General features: G+C 40.8%; 1 protein-coding gene across 10 annotated transcripts in view; it reads right to left on the bottom strand.

Moving 5' to 3' along the window:
- NCAPG2 (non-SMC condensin II complex subunit G2) overlaps positions 1–19,519 on the bottom strand; it is a 65,722-nt gene that overhangs the window by 32,318 nt on the left and 13,885 nt on the right. For all 10 annotated transcript variants that reach the window (XM_086685153.1, XM_086685205.1, XM_086685167.1 and 7 more), the window contains 7 exons: positions 18,829–18,923; positions 16,352–16,421; positions 12,972–13,058; positions 9,521–9,616; positions 8,808–8,933; positions 2,872–3,051; positions 836–988 (listed from right to left, as the gene is read on the bottom strand). In XM_086685153.1, the coding sequence (XP_086541279.1) occupies positions 836–988; positions 2,872–3,051; positions 8,808–8,933; positions 9,521–9,616; positions 12,972–13,058; positions 16,352–16,421; positions 18,829–18,923 (807 nt within the window). The remainder of the gene's footprint in view (positions 1–835; positions 989–2,871; positions 3,052–8,807; positions 8,934–9,520; positions 9,617–12,971; positions 13,059–16,351; positions 16,422–18,828; positions 18,924–19,519) is intronic.

Here is a 19,519-nt window from a genome sequence, read left to right as displayed (position 1 = left end):
GTTGTTCCCAAATTCTGTGTTGTGACAACAGCACTTTAAAGTAAATTTCAGACAAGTATTACATGGAGAAGAAAAGCCACAGTGTTACCAAAGGAAGTTAAAAAGCTTCTAACCGAAATTTTTAGCCAAAAACTGAGTAGGACTCAAGCTAAAGGAAAACAACCTCCCTTCAAAGTTCACACAACGTCACAACATGCATCATGACACAATGCTCACTTCTTTGCTTCTTCCTATAAAATGTGAAGGGGGGAAGCCTCACATTCATCATTTTCCCAGGAATATTTAAGTAGTTACTATGGGGGCGCCTGGGTGGCTCAGTCGGTTAAGCGTCCGACTTCGGCTCAGGTCACGATCTCACGGTCCGTGAGTTCGAGCCCCGCGTCGGGCTCTGTGCTGACAGTGCAGAGCCTGGAGCCTGTTTCAGATTCTGTCTCCCTCTCTCTCTCTGACCCTCCCCAACTCATGCTCTCTCTCTGTCTCAAAAATAAATAAACGTTAAAAAAAAAAATTAAAAAAAAATAAGTAGTTACTATGTGGTAAGTATTTCAGTATTTGAACAAAAGCTTTCATGTATATGATAAAAATATCATTTAAAGTAGAAGCTGCTTACACTAATGTCTTTCAAAAAGAAAACACATATTAATGATATTTCTAGAAACTTCAGTGAAAATCACAAAACAAATAAAATTTTATGACACAAATTGGTAGAACATATCAGTAGTTTAAATGTGATTACTGAAAATCTCAAGAATTAAAATCGCTTTGTCTTTCTGCTGATGAAAGCAAAGTACTTATTTATGTCACACCCTCAATGATAAAATCCTGCCTGTCCTACCTTAGCAGCCCGCACGGCTTTGACTTTCAGCAGCATATCAACAAAAGCCACTCTCACTTTCTCGGAATTGTCATGGAGACTGTATTTTAGTGCAGGCAGAAGCTGTTCTAATAACGGATGGCTTAATTTGTTATCCAAAATTATTGGCAGACACTACAAAAAAGGAGAAATATAAACAGTTCAAATTTAGAACATAAACAGTAAAAAGTACAGTTAACATAATATTCAGTTCCATCCTTACTAATGAACTACTAGTGAAATAAATAAACATACCTACAGATAATAACACTTTTCTAAAACAATTTCATGTAAAAAGCATATTTCTGAGGTGCCTGAGTGGTTCAGTCAGTTAAGTGTCCGAATTTGGCTCAGGTCATGATCTCACAGTTCATGGGTTCGAGCCCCGCGTTGGGCTGTGTCCTGACAGCTCAGAGCCTAGAGCCTGCTTCGGATTCTGTGTCTCCCTCTCTCTCTCCGCCCCTACCCTGTTCGCGCTGTCTCTCTCTCAAAAATAAACAAACATAGAAAAAAATAAAATAAAATAAATGAAAAGCATACTTCTAATGAATTAGTATAATTTCTTCAGATTGAAAGCAGTTATGAAATAATTCTTCAATGTTTCTCTTAGCTAAATTTTAAAAGATTTTTAGAACTGAAAGAAACACAGAACAATTGGTGGTAGCGAGGGCTCCAGAGTCAATCTGTGTCCAAAGCTGGGACCTAACAATCCTTTCACATTTTTTTAATAGCCCATGAATTCTCAGATTTCTTGACTCAATACTGCATGGAAACCAGAGCCCCCCGTCTGGGAGACTCATGACACATGGCGACAGTCACACATACCTCAGATGGGTGGTCCAGTGACCTGCCCAAGCTCAGACCAGGTACCAGTCTAAAGATCTGATATGCTCCACCTTTACTTTCCAGTTATTAGGAAAAAGGATTTTTTAAGGAGACCTCTTTTCTTTTTTATTGGAATTAGAGTAGACATATGATATCCTATTAGTTTCAGGTGTACAAGACAGTGGTTTGACAATTCCATACATCAGGCTGTGTTCGCCAGAAGTGCAGTTACCATCTGTCACCACACGATATTATTACAGTATTATTGCGATTAACTATAAAGAAACCTTATGTTTTCACCATCACACTGAAATATTTACAGATGAGCTGATACGCAGTCCTGGATTTGCTTCAAATTAATCAACAGTGGGAGACAATGGACTGTAAAGATGAGCAAGACCCAATGTGTCCTGATTAACTGCTGAAACTGGATGATGGGAGAAAGGACAGTTTTGTAGGTTCTTGTTAAAAGTACATATGGTATACCAAAAAAGTCAGTTTTAATATAATTTTAAAAACTTGGGGGCACATGGGTGGCTCAGTCAGTTAAGTGTCTGACAGCTCGGAGCCTGGAGCTGCTTCGGATTCTGTGTCTCCCTCTCTCTCTGCCCCTCCCTCTTTCACACTCTGTCTCTGTCTCTGTCTCTCAAAAATGAATAAACATTAAAAGAAATTAAAATAAAACATTAAACACTATATATAGCTCCTCCTTTAAAAAAAAATGTGCACCACCCACCCTGGCCATACACTAAAATCAGTATTATTTCAAGTAAGACTTTTTTGTAGAAAACACTTTCAATTTGGTTTTTAAAAATGTTACTTTGGATGTACAACAAAAATGTCCGTGGTGCTTTATCAATTGGGAAGAATTATGGGTTATTTAAAAATTGTTCTTTCTCTAGGGGCGCCTGGGTGGCGCAGTCGGTTAAGCGTCCGACTTCAGCCAGGTCACGATCTCGCGGTCCGTGAGTTCGAGCCCCGCGTCAGGCTCTGGGCTGATGGCTCGGAGCCTGGAGCCTGTTTCCGATTCTGTGTCTCCCTCTCTCTCTGCCCCTCCCCTGTTCATGCTCTGTCTCTCTCTGTCCCAAAAATAAATAAACGTTGAAAAAAAAATTTAAAAAAAAAATTGTTCTTTCTCTGTATTTTCTAATTATTCTATAAGTAAATATTGCTTATGTAATTTTAAATCCTACCTTAAAGACAGAACAGCGCACGTCAGCTGAGCTTGTGTCAAATGCCAATTCCCCAGTTACTTTCTTGAGGAGATCAATAAGAATGGTCGGAGGCATCATTTCCCAGTATTTGGAAGTTATTTTACAAACACCAAGGATCCCTGTAGAACGGACCATCGGATAAGGATCTTCTAAAAGGCTCTGTAAATTGGAGGGGGAAAAAAGACTTAAAAATCTTAGATCAGCTCCCTTTATATCAATATTTGCTTTATACATCAGCCCTCTCGGCATTCACAACGTAACAGGCATTTTAAGTCCTAGAAATACTGGTCATATACAGACTTACACATCTCTTACTATTTATCATTTCTATAATTGTGCATTTAAAGAAGACAACCCAGACACATGGGTACCACAGCTGCCAATCCTATCTACAGGACTCTGTGACAGTAGAGCCTCAAACACCAGCCCCACCTTCAGCGAGGTATGCAGATGTGAGTCGATCCTACAGACACAGCCTATGTAAACCACTCTCTTGAATTTCCAAAAGGCTGAAAGACCAGAATAAAGTAATTCTACTCGTTAAAAATTTTTTTTCTAACATTTTTATTCATTTTCGAGAGACAGAGAGAGACAGAGCACGAGCAGGGGAGAGGCAGAGAGAGAGGGAGACACAGAATCCCAAGCAGGCTCCAGGCTCTGAGCTGTCAGCACAGAGCCCGACGCGGGGCTCAAACTCACCTGAACCGCGAGATTATGACCTAGCCAAAATGGTTATCAGTCGTTGTGAATACAGAAAGAAACAAGATGTCATCTCTGGATGGAGTACACAACAGCACCACTAAAAACCTGAAACAACTGGGGCACCTGGGTGGCTCAGTTGGTTGAGCATCCAACTTCGGCTCAGGTCATGATCTCACAGTTTGTGGGTTCAAGCCTCGCATCGGGCTCTCTGCTCTCAGCCCAGAGCCTGTAGACTGCTTTAGGTTCTGTGTCTCCCTCTCTCTCTGCCCCTTCCCAACTCGTGCTTTGTCTCTCTTCCTCTCTCAAAAATAAACACTAAAAACAAACAAACAAACAAACAAACAAAACCACCTGACACAACAAACAAAAACCCCCACAAAAGTAACTGATCAACTCTGCACCTAATGACACTCAGGATATACAGGAGGCAAAGGAACATAACAATTATGCCACAGGGATATGTCCCCAGGCTTCAGGAAATAAAAGAATAATTTGGCTTCTTCAACAACTAGCAAGCAAAAATGAGAGACTGAGGTTACTGGACAGGGTCTTATCAATCTATTGATCACATGCATGGGTCTTATTCAGACACAGATTCAAACAAAACTGTTAAAAGTGTCATTGAAATGTTACTCAAGGGGTGCGGGATGGCTTAGTTGAGGATCAGACTCTTGATTTCGGCTCAGGTCATGATCCCAGGTCGTGGGATTGAGTCCCACGTCGGGCTCTGCACTGAGCATGGAGCCTGCTTGGGATTCTCTTGCTTTCCCTCTGCCCCTCTCCCCAACTCACACTCTCTAAAATAATTTTTTAAAAAATTGAAAAACAATAAGATAGAAAAGTCAAGATGACAGGTCATCAGGGAAAAAACAGCAAAATAAAGAAATAAGAGAACTTTTGGAATCTGAAGAACTATTCACAAGTTTTATAGATTTTGTTTTCTGTGAATTACTTTCAGTATCATTCTTCAAAGATATATTCTGGATAATCAACTTATAAGGACACAATCTCATACGAGTCCAGAGCCCAGATCCGGATTTCCAATCAATTGCAGTGACGACAAAGTCACTCAAAGCAACGGCACATAACTCATGATGCTCCTTCCACAGGAAAATCACTCCATTTCGACACCCACAGACACTCACAGGAGGCCTCCATGTTTTACCTCCAAAAGAAAGCCTCCACACTACTCAAGTTCAAGAATCACAAACATAACAAGAGTATGAAAGAACAGGTGAGGCACAAGGAGGACACCAGGACATAACCATTACTCTTATTTATTGGATTATCTCCTTTATCAATCCCCATGAAAACTCATTCTCATTTACTCAGTACCTGGTCCAACAGGGTCATGAACTCTGAGCCGACCTGCAGACCAAATCTGGCCCAGGCTCATCTGTGTGTGGCCCACAATGCTAAGAATGGTTTTTCATTTCTAAATGCTTGGAAAAAACCAAAAGAATAATATTTTGTGACATGTGAACATTCCAAGAAATTCAAATTTTGGTGTCCTCAAATGCAGTTTTACTGGAACAAACCACACTCTCATTTCTGTGCAGTCCATGGCTGCTTCTGTTCCACAATGGCAGAGTAGAATAGCTGTGACCACGTGGCCCACGGACTTAAATTCATTATCATCTGGCCTGTTGCAGAGACAGTTTCCTGACTGCTCTTTATTATACTGCACTGCCTCCTAAAAGGCGTTAGGAAAGAACAGGCATTGAGAAAAAGCACATTCAAACTAACAGACTGAATATCTTGGTAAACCAGCAGGGGTGGGGAAAATCAAGGCATAGAAAAAATCCTTAAAGTTTCAAAAGCACTTCATGCTAGAAAACAATGCACAATATTTTAGCAGTCCTGGGAAAAAAAATTACTTTGAACATACAATTCTTCTACCTGGCCAAACTATAAATTAGGTGCCAGGGGAAAAAAAATAACACTTTGGGATTCAAACACTCAGAGACACATACCACCCCAAAAATGCCATGCAAACAAAGAAGGACGGACGGAAACTATTTCATAGGCCTTGATGATTTCCCATGAGTTCATTTCACCCCCAAAAGGGAGTCACGGCCTCCACAGGATATGGTGCTTACATACAAGCCTTTCCCTATTAGAGCTGAAACTCTTATTGTTTTTAATTTTTAAAGTATTCTTTTAAAACTCCATTTAGACACTGACATCTCACTTTTATGAGACTGATAAGTTTTGATCCTTGAAAAACATAAACCTATCTCCACTAATACATAATCTTAAGCAACGATAACATCAATGTTTTCTACAATCTTTTTTTAATGTATTTAAAGTTTATTTATTTTGAGAGAGACAGAGAAAGCACAAGTTGGGAGGGCAGGGACAGACAGAGACAGAGGGGGTGGGGGGAGAGAGAGAATCCCAAGCAGGCTCCAGGCTGCCAGCGCAGAGCCCAATGCAGAGCTTGAACCCACGAAACCATGAGATCGTGACCTGAGCCGACACCAGGAGCCAGTCACTTAACTGACTGAGCCACCCAGGTGCCCCTACAATCCACTATTTTCTAGAGGAATGATGTAGAATTTAATTATTGTTCTGAAAAAACATTTAACTTCAATAATTAATATTCAAATAAAATATTAATTAATAATTTTTTTAAAGATCTCATTTTTTGGTAAACTTTACACCATAGGGCTCGAACTCACAACCCTGAGATCAAAAGTCACATGCTCCAGACGCCCCTATCATTTAATACTTTTTATTTTTAATAGGTGAATAAAGTAAAAACAAAATTTACAATGATTAATCTGAATATAGATTACTCTGCATTCCAATCTCTTTTTTTTTTAACGTTTTTTTGAGAGAGGGAGAGAGAATGTGCGAGCATGGGAGGGGCAGAGAGAGGGGGAGAGAAAATCCCAAGCAGGCTCCGCACTGTCAGCATACAACCTGACAAACCCACAAACTCTTGAGATCATGACCTGAGCAGAGATCAAGAGTCAACGCTTAACCGACTGAGCCACCCAGGTGCCCCTCTGTGTTCTAGTCTTCATATGGTCTATTAGCTCGAGTCTAACAAAGGTTTGGCATCTCTTATAGGTATTTTCTCTAATAAGAATTTGCCATTCCTATGCATAATTTATTTTTCACCATAATTTATTTTCACCTTATTTCATAAGGTCCTGCTTCTTAAACTTAACATGTACATATTACACAACTGCTAAAATTACACTAAACTTCGTAGCTTGTAAACATATTTATTCATATAGTATTTCTACCAAGTGTGATGTCCTCACAGTAAGACTCCTTCAATTTATAATACAAAGGATTTTTAATGGAATAGAGATATAGTTACACCACTCATTAGCCAATATTCTAAGAATATCCAAGCCACCAAGCCATTGATAGCATCTCCATCTCCAAGAGACCAACAGCTCTCTACACACCTTTCACCTTGTAAATGAGTACTAAACTCATCTCCAGAAATTCACTTCAGTTTCTAGTATAAGAGACACAGGATTCACCAATATGTTCCTAATATTATATTAGGTGATCACATCACTTTACATATTTTTCATGTTCCTATGGAGAGTAATAGCCAGTTATTTTTTCTACATGTTTTTAAAATTTTAATTCCATTTAGTTAACATACAGTGTTAAATTAATTTCAAGTGCACAATATGCGTTTCAACAATTTTACATTAGCACTTATTCTACTCAGTACTTCTCAAGATAAGTGCACTTTCAATCTCACCTATAACCACTGTCATGGTAATGCTAAATGCTTTATATTTAATTTTTCATTGAAACCTTATCACAATCCTACTGAGTATTATTCCCAGTTTTAAAGAAGAAATAGGACTCGAGGGAAATTAAGTAATTTGGTCAAGCCCAGACTTATGAAGGGGGAAGTGGAATCCGAAACAAAATGTGACTGCATGCTCTCAGTTGCTATGTATGCTGACGCCCAGCACAAGGCCTCAGGAGGTCCCCGTCAGGCTGTCCGCGGTGGCCTGCTCGTACGTTCCACTCAGGAGCAGGAGGGCCACGTGTACTCCGTGAGGTACAATAGGAGACATGTGCTGGCTGGACTGGCAGCACCCTGTTGGTCACCACGTCCAAGGCAGACACACACATTTCAGGTAAAAACAAGAGTTCATAGATTTGGACACCAGAATTAAAAAGAGCAAAAGTTTTTCATAGTTTTTTGGCTAAAAGTACCAAAATCTAGTTTTGATTTGCCCATTATTCCCACAAAAGTAATGATTCTCAAAGGGAATTTTAGGTAAATATACGTGGATAAATACTACTAACTGTCCACTGTAGGCATGCGTGTGTCTGTATGTAAGTGTGTATTGCCTGTGTGTGTGTGGGTGTGTATGTGTGTGTGTGTATACACATGCACGTGTGTGTATTTGCATACAAAGAGCTAAATCTACACATATTCTTTACACTACTGTTTCAACTCTCTGCATGCCTGAGATTTTTCATTAAGTTAAAAAATAAAGTGCCATGGGTAACCATCATTATCAGAACATTTTTGCTGTCACTTTCTAAAATTTTATTCTACTGACCAGGAAGCACTTTTTAGCTTGTGTTAGGAAGCTCTGGAAATGTAAGGCAATGTAGAGAAATAAGCAGAGGCCAGCACATTCCAGCCACCTGAAAAAGACCCGCAGCATCCTTGGAAATAAACGTGGCATCCTAATGTTCTCATGTCTCATCTGAAAAAGCAGTCATGTGAAAATTCCATTGCAACAAGCATTATTTATAGACTCGCCTTAAAACATCACCAGGTTTGTTCATGCACACGACCCCACCACTTAGAGCAGGCAGTATCAGCATCCCCAATTTGCAAAGACACAGAAAAGTTAGTGACCTGCCCAAAATTACACAACTCTCAACTGTGAAGTGGAATCAAATCTGGGGATCTTTAACCACATGTCATACTGCCTCTATGCTGGGGAGACAAGAACACACAAAAAACATTTAAAACTATATACAGTAATAAATAATTAGACGTTCCACAGGAGACAAAGAAAAAAAGAAAAGAATGCCATCGGGCCCAAGCTGTCACAGAAGGCACCAGGGAGAAATTAGGTTTCTCAGAAGAAGGTGAAGATCTGGAAACCTTGCCATCTGAGGGCAGCACACAGGCAGGACAGGAGAAGCCAGGATGCATACTGGGCGCAGACAGAGCTGACCTCATAGGGGGCTCAGCCACATGCAATACGTACATAGAGTTCTTCAAACTGTTTCTGGATTTCGCTATCCATTTCAATGGCATTGAAGTTTGGGTCTCTGATAGGAAATGTTTCAATGAACAACAGGGCAGCGTTGGACCGGACTTCAGAATTTCGGGCCTGGAATAAGGAAACAGTGTTTCAGAATCCAAAGAGCAAGTGTTCAAAGGCTTCAGTGTGGATTTCTTAAATGCTTTTAAGTATCTCAGTATAGACTTACTTACAAATTAAAGACAATCACAGTATTTAAAACTGGCCAAACCTAGGAGACCTTCCGTGAGCTAAACCAAACTCTTGGCTCAGTACTGACAGATATTAAAAGACTCAATGTCCACTTTATGTCACTAAGAAACAGTGACTATATCCCTCCCAAGACCAGATTTACCATGTTGAAAAGTACTAGTGTTCTCTCCCTGGAAGGGTGTCATCCTGTCTCCCAGTCATCAACAGAAGGGCCAGGATGGCCAAGCTCAGCTCTGCAGACTCCCAATGCCTCTGCTGGTTTACACAGCATGACAAACCCCTTCCTACTGTGTAGTCAGCACTTAACCAATTCAGATCTTCTTAATAAAAAAATAAAAAACATATGTCCCCAAATTTCACAAAGCTTCCAGTTTTCGTTACTACGTCATCACAATTCTGAACTACAGCATGATACATTCAACAGCATAATTAGCACGTTCTAAACATGGACAGACTAATAGTACCTTTAGTCCTCTCCAAAGGATGGGTTTATATAATCTGTAAAGCATCTCTTCCACTCCCTGACGAACCTTCTTTTGATGATGAAAATAGCTCAGCACCTAAGAGTCAAGAAAAGAAGAAAAAAAAAGGTAATGTTTTAAAAAGAGCACTTAAGATCCTACTTTCAACACAGAGGACAGGTTGTTCTCTCCACCAAAATTGTCCTTCCTGCTTCACAAGTCTGGATAATTCTTTCCTAAGAGGAGAAGATACAGTGATACATACGCTATTGGTTCTCAACGCGTAAAGGTGATCACGGAAAGAAACCAGTGGCAGAAACAAAGATCAATGATCTTGGGCTACAAAAAGGTTTCGGTTGTAGTTTCTACTCTTCTAGCAATAACCAAATAACCTCAGAAAAAGTTCACAGAGACCGCAGCCCTCTGGGGTGAAGTGGAAAAAGAGTGTGTGGAAGAGTCAGCCTACATGGCTTCTACAGCCTGTTTCTGGTCCCACATCTGTGGTTCCAAGAACCTATAATGAGCCTCCGAAACAGGCACACGTCTCACAGTGGGTGTCACTGTTCAGTGGCCCCTCACCAGGTCAGCTTAACTTGGATGGCAAGTCCTTCCCAAACTGAGGAACAATCAGAGAAGGGGCTGTGCACTCAGCTTCCACTGCTTTGTCCCTTTTCTACTGCCCGTTTCACCAGCCAGAATCTCTCTGCAACTCTTCAGACTCATCCCCAGCAACTATCAGTTTTGCCTTACTTCCTTAATTCACCACTCTTGGAACTAAAACTATATTAGTGAAAAGTGGAAAATAAAAATTAAAACAGACTATCAAACAAGAGATTATACTTTAAGTGAACCTGAATCAATTTCACACAGTCTGGGGATTATTTTTTCTGACTTCTAGTTATTTAGGAATTTTTACTGATGGTGGTAAGTGATATTAGTGTATAGGTTTGTTTTGTTTTTTTTTTTAATTTATTTTTGAGAGAGAAAGGGAGAACAAGCAGGGGAGAGGCAGAGAGAGAGGGGGACAGAGGATCCCAGGCGGGCTCCACACTGACAGTGGAGAGCCCGATGCAGGGCTTGAATGCACGAACCGCAAGATCATGACCTGAGCAGAAGTTGGATGCTTAACTGACTGAGCCACACAAGCATCCCTATAGTTTTTTTTGAGTATAGTATTATCAAGTTTTGATATCAATGGTATACACAGAAAGATTTTTAAATAGCTTTATCAGGTTGTATATCATGTACCATAAAATCAGCTCTTTTAAAGTATATAATTCAATGGGCTTTAATATATTTACAGAGTTGGGCAACCATTACAACTACCTAATGTTAGAAGATTTTCAACAACAATATGGGAATTTTTACTTCCTTTCTTTTTTTTTTTTTAAGTTTATTTATTTATTTAGAGGGAAAGAGAGCACTCGCAAGCAGGTGAGGGGTAGAGAGAGAGGGAGAGAGAGAATCCCAAGCAGGCTCCATGCTGTCAGCACAGAGCCTGATGTGGATCCCACACACTGTGAGATCATGACCTGAGCTGAAACCAAGAGTCAGACACTTACTTAACCGACTGAGCCACCAAGGCACCCTGGGGATTTTTACTTTCAAATGACATATGAAGCATTTCCTAAAGCTTCTTTCAACATATCAGTAAAATAATTTATCATATAAATGTGATGTTTACCAAAAAAGCAGATTTGAGGAAGAAGCTATAATGTATTATAAGCAATGATAAGAGTTAAAGTCCAGGAATATACTGCATTCAAAAAGTGAAATTAAAAAAAAGTGAAATTTAATGTTCTTCCTCTTAATTGTGTATTTTGACATAGTTTATCAAATAGTGATATCTACACATATAATATCTTAATTACTCAGACTACCAGAGCAGAAATCAAATATGAAAAAGTCTTTATTTTCTACCAAAAAGGAAGCAATTATGTCACAAATTTATAGTTAAACATGCTACCATTCCTTATGATGTACCTGAAATACAAATCATATACGTAGAATAAATGACCCAAACTGACCTACAATTTAATGAAACCACACTAGGATTATGTGTCGTTGGGGCAGGAGGCAGGAGACAATTGGATATATTCATCTCTGGGTATTTTACCCATGGATAATTCAAACTAACATACCAATAATGTAAAGATGTTTTTGTATCCTTTCAAGCTTGATATATTTACACTCCACAAATAATAGTAACACCTTACACAAAAAAGTAAAGAAATAGTCTTTGTTCATTTAGCTTCTTGACATGCAGTTGCCAAAATGAAGCACACAAGGCATTATTCCTGGTTTAGGACAGTGATCTTGGGTCCTAAACAGACCACATTTTCCAATTCCTCCTGCCAAGATCATTATGATTATCAAACACCTATCAGTGTCATCATGACACTGATAATAAAATAAAGCCTTATTTATTATTTAGTCACCTCATTTACAATATAAGTATAAAATTCATATCTAAATTCTAAAATTAGCATTTTAAAAAAGTTCCTTTTAAGTAAACTCTATGCCACATGTGGGGCCCTAACTCATGAACCTGCAACCAAGAGTTGCATGCCCTACTGACTGAGCCAGCCAGCCGCCCCTAGAATTAGCTTTTAAAAACAAATGTTGGGGCTCCTGGGTGGTCAGTCAGTTAAGTATCAGACTTCAGCTCAGGTCACGATCTTGAGGTTTGCGAGTTCAAGACCCACATCGGACTCTCTATTGTCAGCACAGAGCCTGCTTCGGATCCTGTCTCCACTTCTCTCTCTGCCCCTCCCCCGCCTGCACAAACGTTCTCTCTCTCTCTCTCTCCCTCAAAATAAAATAAAATAAAATAAAATAAAATAAAATAAAATAAAATAATAATAAAAATAAATAGGGGCACCTGGGTGGCTCAGTCGGTTAAACGTCTGGCTTCGGCTCGGGTCATGATCTCGTGGTTTGCGAGTTCGAGCCCCGTGTCAGGGCTCTGTGCTGACACTCAGAGCCTGGAGCCTGCTTTGGATTCTGTGTCTCCCTCTCTCTCAGCCCCTCCCCCACTCACACTCTATCTCTCTCTCAAAAATAAATAAAACATTTTTAAAAATTTTAATAAAATTTAAAAAGTAAAAACAAAATTGATCAAAAGAAACTATCAAAACATTTATTCCATTTGTTTACAGAATATCAAAATGCATGAAAGTAAATAATAAAAATAATCCCAAATATCCATTTTTGAGAAAAATGGTAGTGGTACTCAGAAAGTAAGGATTCTGGATATTTTTATGTCAAAGAATTTAAAAAAATTTTTGGGTAAGGTTCTGGTTCTCTTAACAACATACCTTTCTTTTCCTAGTTACAACTGCCAGGTACCAAATATCAAGATTCTAAGAAAGCTCCTTTAAGCTGATGCCTGCGGGGGATTAACTTAATTCTTAGTGATAAAAACATCACCAAGAAAGCCGCACGCCTCGCTCACCTCGCGCACCCTGGAGTGCACTGGAGACTTGCGCGGGAGGTGAATCCCATGGTGCATGAAGTCCTGGATGCACCCGTGCTCGACTGTCTGGAACGGCAAACACAACGTGAGTTACCACCTGGCACCGGCGTGTGGTGCGACAGATGACAGGGCAGGAGGTGCAGTCACTGGAGCCGGCTCTGTCCTCTTCAAGTTCACGGGGGAAAGCACCAAGGTCCTCTGTGGAGAGCTTTTCTACTTTGAGTCCACACCTCTTAGCATCCCTTCAGCTTTGATACTCCTTTACTTCTTTCTCCTCTGGTGAACTACCAAGCCTGTGCTAGATGGCGGAGCAAGCTTCTACCTACAGTTCAAGCCAGATGGTTCAGGGACTGAGTGTGGCCTGGGGGCCCCTCTTCTGAGTCTTCCTGACCCAGATGATCTCAGACTGGATCTGTCCCCAGAACTGATACTGAACCACCTGAAAGATGGGGGCTGGGACTCCAAAGTGACCAAAAGAAGATCTTCCAGGACTTCCATGGAGAGGACAAGGTGGGGCTGTGGGTGTGGGAAACTCTTCAGTTAGCCCATGCCACCTACGGACCTTCAGAGTTGGGCAACGGAAGCAGAGCCAACCACCAGGGGCAGCCCAAATCCCCAACGACTCTGTTGTGTTGCCCTGCACTCTGTCCCCACACCTGGGGCTCCACGGCTTTAGGGAAGGACATAAGAAAGCTACTACTATCAGCCTCCTTCATTATCTCCGAAAATACCTCCTTCACCTGAAGCCACTAATACATCTTGGCATCCTGTATGTGGGGACCCACACACCGACTTGTGATGAAATGCAATATGGGGTGCTACCTATGGAGTATTTGTGCCACAACAGCTGGAGCTGGAGAGCTAACTACCAGAATGTGGGCATCCTACGGGATAGCTGATCCAGGCTCTTCAACACACCCATGCATGGCACAGGTTTTGAAAACGGAAAAGGAGAGAGGGAGGAATGCTCTGAGAAATTTAAATTAGTTAACAAGCAAATGCCATGGGAGACTTAATGGATCCTGATTCCAAAGAAAGCTGTAAAAAGACATTTTGAAACAAAACAGAGAAATGTAAATATTTTCAAAAATACCCAGAAATCGTTAATTTTGTTAAGTATGTTACTGGCATTGTATACCTACATTCCTTAGAGATACACACTGCAGTACGTGGACGTGAGATGTCACATTTGGTTGCTTTAAAAAGCTGAATGGAGGGAGGAAGCGAGGGAGGGCAGAGAGCCTGAGAAGTAAAAAGCTGGCACTCATTTGGTACAGATTCAATCAAACAATCATGTTTTTAACTACAAACACCTATTTTTTTTTTAATGTGGATTGACTGACTGAGATCTCTATACCCAACATAGGGCTGGAACTCACGTCTGGAGATGGAAGAGTTGCACATTCTACCAACTAAGCCAGCCAGGCGCCCCTACAAACACCTGTTTTTAAAACCACTACTGGAAAAAGGGGGAACAAATATTCTTTCCTGTGAACAAGTGTTATGCAATAATAAAACAATGCAAAAATGAATACCAATGTCCTGGTTTTGCCTTTTCCTCAAAAAAAATAATACACTGTAGGGGCGCCTGGGTGGCTCAGTCGGTTGAGCCTCTGACTTTGGCTCAGGTCGTGATCTCATGGTTTGTGAGTTTGAGCCCCACGTCGGGCTCTGTGCTAACAGCTCAGAGCCTGGAGCCTGCTTTGGATTCTGTGTCTCCCTCTCTCTCTGACCCTCCTCCGTTCATGCTCTGTTTGTCTCTGTCTCAAAAATAAATAAATATTAAAAAAAATAATAATAATACACTGTAAAATGACTGTGGATGTTGTCGGCAGGGGAACGTAAGCGGTAAGTTTTTATCTTCCAGAAGTCAGTGACAAACCCTGATAATATAAACCAAGCTTAAGCTGCACAGGAGCAGAGTGGATAGAAAGCAGCCCAAACATCAGTAAACACCTTCCCTACCCACCAGCTCAGGGCCTGCTCCCCAAAAAGCAAAGACCCCTCTTCGACTTAAGAGTAAAAATTTTAGGGGCGCCTGGGTGGCTCAGTCGGTTAAGCGTCCGACTTCAGCTCAGGTCACGATCTCGCGGTCCGTGAGTTTGAGCCCCGCATTGGGCTCTGAGCTGATGGCTCAGAGCCTGGAGCCTGCTTCTGATTCTGTGTCTCCCTCTCTCTCTGCCCCTCCCCCATTCATGCTCTCTCTCTCTCTCTCTCTCTCTCTCTCTCTGTCTCAAAAATAAATAAACGTTAAAAAAAATAAAAAAATAAAAGAGTAAAAATTTTATTCTCAGAAGGAAAAAAAACACATTTAAGAACCCAGTATGAGAAAAATATAAGGGATATCAGCCAAAAACACTTTCTTTTGATATTTTTTCAAAAAGGCCTTTGAATGTCTTATAATTGTGAATTATACAGCCACATCTTCACAATGCAGATATTATGTCGTCATTAAAGGTAAGCCATATTCAAAACAAATGTCTTTAAATTCTCAAAAACAGTGTAACTAAAAGCTATGAGGTAGTCTGAGATAGGCACAGAAATGGGAACCCTAACCACAAACACAATTTTAAATTTTCTAGTGGCAACATTAAAAACAGAAAAACAAACCAAAACAACCCAGGTATAATTATTTTAGCAATATATTTTGTGCAGCCCAATATATTTAAAACACTATCATTTCGGGGCGCCTGGGTGGCTCAGTCAGTTGAGCGTCCAACTTTGGCTCAGGTCATGATCTCGCGCTCCATGAGTACGAGCCCCACATCGGGCTCTGTGCTGACAGCTCGGAGCCTGGAGCCTGCTTCGGATTCTGTGTCTCCCTCTCCCTCTCTGGCCCTCCCCCCGTTCATGCTCTGTCTCTCTCTGTGTCAAAAATAGATAAATGTTAAAAAAAAAAAAATTTTTTAATAAATAAATAAAACATTATCATTTCAACATGCAAACAATGTTTCAAAAACACATTCATGAGATATTTCATGCCCTTCTTTCCCCACTACATCTTCAGAACCTGACACTTACAGCACGTCTCCGTTTGGACTGGACACATTCCCAGTGCATGGCAGCCACAGGTGGCTGGACAGCACAGACCTAACAAAGCTACCAAAATGCTACTCGGCAAATCTTGACGTCACTCAAACTGCACATCCCAGTGGGTGGCGAGAGTCCTGGGTCTGTGGCTGAGCACGAAAATTTATAGGAATGAGAGTGAATCCCCATCACATAAAGTCTCATTATCTGCCTTTATTTCGACAAAGAGCATCAACACAGATATTAAATGACTATTTGTGATGACTTATTTGGTAACTAGAATACAACAAAAAAAAATGTTAACATTTAATAAAATGGAAAGAAAATACCTCCAATATTTTCCCTGAAGCCTTTTTCCAAGCTCTGAAATAAATTTCTGCAATGTGTACCATCAAAGATCTATTTAAAAAAAAAAAAAAAAGTTAGTGAAAGTTCAAACTTTTTTTTTAAGTTTATTTATTTTTTTTTTAGTAGTCTCTACACCCAAAGTGGGGCTTGAATTCATGAGCCCAAAATGGGGAGTCACATGCTCTTCCACCTGAGCCAGCCAGGCGCCCCCCAAACAATCACACTTTTAATGTATCATTTCAGGTCCCCTCCTATCCTAGAACAGGAGGAACCCCACCACAGACTAGTGCTCTGCAAAGTACCTGCAGGAACAGGTTATCTACCTGCAGTAGAGAGAAGAAAAGGGAAGGGATTTTGAGAAGAGGAACTGAAGTATCAATTTTCTTCCTTCTCAGTCAAGGTTAGTAAAGAATGTTTGAATATAAATAAAATTTCGACTTGGGAGTCAATTTTGGACTTTCCAGACTACTAATTCCCTCAAGTTTAGGGAGCCCTAAAATACCAGAGTTGATTTTAGAATCACAGTTTAGAAATCTACTGTTCAACCCAAATATTTTGCCAGTGAGGAAACAGGAGGAAAAAGCATTCTTGCGAACCTCAGGAGCTTTGTGATAGGGATTCAGAGTCAAAGCTCAGCTCAGTACTTACGCAAGCTGCCTGACAGAGGGAAACTCAGTAACCAAGCCCACCTCAAGAGTTTAAGAATTCAGTTTTAAAACGCACACTAAGTACTCAGTTGCAGAGCAGATTAAGCACTGAGCTCTTTACCTGCCACACAGCAAACATTCAAACATTTGCCATGACAGTTTCGACTGCTGTTAGTTTCCAAGATGTTGGGCACTCAGGCTCGTGCACGTATGCCTAGACTCTTACCCTGCAGGACCCTTCCCACCAAACTACAAAGCTCAATCACGGTAAACTGGGGAGCAGATGTTACATTCATGGTGTCAGAAGTGCAAGTGACATGGAATTTACTGCGAATGAGGCTAAGATTTAACTGGCAAATAATTTACTAAAGAATAAACACAAATTAAAATCTTAATTTCAGGGGTGCCTGGGTGGCTCAGTTGGTTAAGCGTCCGACTTTGGCTCAGGTCATGATCTCACGGTCCATGGGGTTCAAGCCCCACGTCAGGCTCTGTGCTGACAGCTCAGAGCCTGGAGCCTGCTTCAGATTCTGTGTCTCCCTCTCTCTCTGACCCTCCCCCGTTCATGCTCTCTCTCTCTCTCTCTCAAAAATAAGTAAACATTAGGGGCGCCTGGGTGGCGCAGTCGGTTAAGCGTCCGACTTCAGCCAGGTCACGATCTCGCGGTCCGTGAGTTTGAGCCCCGCGTCAGGCTCTGGGCTGATGGCTCGGAGCCTGGAGCCTGTTTCCGATTCTGTGTCTCCCTCTCTCTCTGCCCCTCCCCCGTTCATGCTCTGTCTCTCTCTGTCCCAAAAATAAATAAACGTTGAAAAAAAAAAAAAAAAAAAATTAAAAAAAAAAAAAAAATAAGTAAACATTAAAAAAAAATCTTAATTTCAATGTCATTACTGAAAAAGAATGATTTCCCATAGCAAGGAAAAAACTATCCAGTGATACCACAGTACATAATGAACACATAATTAAAATAACAATACAGGGTCACCTGGCTGACTCAGTCAGCTGAGCATCTGTCTGACTCTTGATTTCGGCTCAGACCATGATCTCACAGTTCGTGAGTTTGAGTCCCACATCGAGCTCTGCACTGGCAACATGGGACCTGCTTAGGATCCTCTGTCTCCCTCTCTCTCTTCCCCTCTCCCCACTCACACTGTGCACTCTCTCTCCCCCCCCAAAAGTAAATAAACATTAAAAAAAATAACAGTACACAATAAAAACAGTACATAATAAATAAGAGATAGTTTCTAAAGTTTCCAATACATTAATATAACTTAAAAAGTCAGGCCAGGGGCGCCTGGGTGGCTCAGTCGGTTAAGCGTCCGACTTCAGCTCAGGTCACGATCTCGTGGTCCGTGAGTTCAAGCCCCGCATTGGGCCCTGGGCTGATGGCTCAGAGCCTGGAGCCTGTTTCCGATTCTGTGTCTCCCTCTCTCTCTCTGCCCCTTCCCCGTTCATGCTCTGTCTCTCTCTGTCTCAAAAATAAATAAAAAACGTTAAAAAAAAAAAAAAAAAAGTCAGGCCAAATTGACGATTTCATAATCAGATTAAGACAGCACAAAATACTGGGGCGCCTGGGTGGCTCAGTCGGTTGGGCGTCTGACTTCGGCTCAGGTCATGATCTCATGTTTCATGAGTTCAAGCCCTGCATCGGGCTCTGTACTGACAGCTCGGAGCTTGGAGCCTGCTTCAAATTCTGTGTCTCCCTCTCTCTCTGCCCCTCCCCTGCTCACGCTCTCTGTCACTCTTAAAATGAAACACACACAAAATTTTTTAAAAAAAGACAGCACAAAATATTAATTACCTTTCATACTTACTTTGGTAATCCCTGTAACTGGTTTTTAATGGTCTCATGGATCATTTTAATAAAATGTATATTCCAACTGAAGAGAGAACTAAGAAATCTTCTTCCCTGTAAATGATAAAAAAGATACAATGTTGAAATTGCAACCAAAAGACATAATGTTGAAAGAGCAACCAAGTAAAAATTTTGCAGTAACTAAAACACAAATAATTCTTTGGATATTTTAGTAACACTAACAAAGGAAGCATCCATAACTGTAACTCAGGACAGCAGCGGAAGCCCCTGGAGTAAAGCAGCTGGGCAGCAGGGCAAGAGCCAGAAGACACCCTTGAGCTCCTTTGCTGGACCACAGGATTCCGCGTTTACCATGCTGCCCAGTAGCTAAGTTAATTAGCCCACAAACATCTCATTCTGGCTCTGGCATGGATGTCTGCATAACCTAAAATCAAAGTATGCTTGAAATCTAGCATTTGGAGATGGGAGGGAATTGAACATCAGTTCCTATCACCTTCTATAAATGAGAAAACTGAGGATCTGTAAAGTTAAGAGGCTAAGTGTCTACCAAACTAGAATTTTCAAATACACACATTGCCCATGTTAATTTATACGCATACTACTAAATTACACGTAGACCTAAAAAACAGTAATGATACTTGTACTCGATAGAGCACAAAAAATACATCCTCCAAGAATTTTCCCAGTGA

Source organism: Puma concolor, chromosome A2 (assembly GCF_028749965.1).
Source record: "Puma concolor isolate L17-30 chromosome A2, mPumCon1.1.hap2, whole genome shotgun sequence".
NCBI lineage: Eukaryota > Metazoa > Chordata > Mammalia > Carnivora > Felidae > Puma > Puma concolor.
This window is presented reverse-complemented; position numbering and strand designations above follow the sequence as displayed.